Source organism: Penaeus monodon, chromosome 22 (genome assembly GCF_015228065.2).
Source record: "Penaeus monodon isolate SGIC_2016 chromosome 22, NSTDA_Pmon_1, whole genome shotgun sequence".
NCBI classification, from domain to species: Eukaryota; Metazoa; Arthropoda; class Malacostraca; order Decapoda; family Penaeidae; genus Penaeus; species Penaeus monodon.
The window spans coordinates 36,556,465-36,557,848 of NC_051407.1; the positions used below are offsets into that span (position 1 = coordinate 36,556,465).

The 1,384-nt window shown below is 37.9% G+C and overlaps 1 protein-coding gene across 3 annotated transcripts in view; it reads right to left on the bottom strand.

Annotated features, from left to right (window-relative positions):
- LOC119587102 (alpha-ketoglutarate-dependent sulfate ester dioxygenase-like) overlaps nt 1–1,384 on the bottom strand; it is a gene marked incomplete at its 5' end in the record, with an annotated part of 13,688 nt that continues 12,304 nt past the window's right edge. For 2 of the 3 annotated variants that reach the window (XM_037935852.1, XM_037935850.1), the window contains 2 exon segments: nt 309–901; nt 1,145–1,300. In XM_037935852.1, the coding sequence (XP_037791780.1) occupies nt 728–901; nt 1,145–1,300 (330 nt within the window). In that variant the 3' untranslated portion in view covers nt 309–727. 3 annotated transcript variants of the gene reach the window in all.

The window sequence follows — 1,384 nt, forward strand, 5'->3', positions numbered from 1 at the left end:
CTCATTTTTTTCTTTACCTCTCCTGTATTCATTCTCGTTGAAAGGTTTCCTGAAGGCCAAGCTGTCAACAAGGAGCGTTATATCAAAATGGAAAAAGGTTTAGGAATAATATGAAAAAAAGACTAAAGCATTGGATAAGTGGAGACTGGTGCTTTTATCAGGACAGTGCCCCATGCCACAGGTCTTTGCTAGTGAGAACCTGGATGGCTGACAAAGGAAAGGACATAGTCCTAACCTGACCCCCGGTGACCTTTTCTCTTTCCTTTTCAAGAAAAACAACATGGAGGAAGTATGAATAAGACTCTACACAGGAGATGAAGGAGGTATTGGCAAAGTAACTGAATGGACAGCAGAAGGATTAATAGGTCTTCCAGGAGGACAAACACCTGTGCAAGTTTATGGCTGTAAGTGGCAATAATGTTGAACTTGACCTAGTTTTGTAAGTTTCTAAAAAAAAAAAGCCTCTCCCAAAATTTTCTCATTATCTACTGAACATACATCTTACATGTATCTTTGCATATACAAATAAATGAAGCCTTCCACAACATTTACAACATCTACCTGCATTTCCCTAATACAAACTGTATTCTCAATCACCAAGGTATTTTAATACAATTTAATGCCTAAGCTCATTACAGTGTTCTCAGAAGGGTATCAGTAGCCATGCTGATGTGACATATATAATAAAAACAATCTAGGGCATAGGAGTTCTCAAAGTGATCAAACTTCAGAGTCCTAGTTCTTTGCGATAATCATACTCCTTTGCTGGAGGATAATGCCCTTTGGTTGTGACACGGTGGAGGACCCTTAGGCCTACTTGACTTCTGGGGAGCTGAGTTTCAGGAGCTGCCTCATGTCCTACAGAGAGGTTATCTGATATGATGAAGTCTCCAACTTCCCACTGCAATTAATTAGATATACTTAGGCCTTTAGTAATCAATAAATTAAATGCAGATTAATCTCTGCAATTATAAAAGCTTTTGTGGAGTATATCTAACAGGTAAATGATCATTATCTTTTACAATACTACATATGGTACCTCATCAATACCTGGAAATGATAAAATTCTTTAAAAAAGACTCTTCTTTTCACTGAAAACCATAAAAAGAAACAACATTTCTAGCACGAGAGCGCTAGGTAGTACCTGATGGCTATACTGCCGAACTTTATTATTCTTTATGAATTCATGGTGAATTTCTTGAAGCAAAGAATAGGTCTCCTCTTCTTTAGTGATGCGCTGTTGTGGAGTCTTGTAGTCCCAGATGAAGGAGTCTGTCATGCCCAGGTGGAAACAGAGAACCTAGTAACAAAATATACAAATGAGAATGAAAATTTAGCCACGGGACTTTGCACAACCTAGTTAGTGTGCTTTTATTATCTAAGT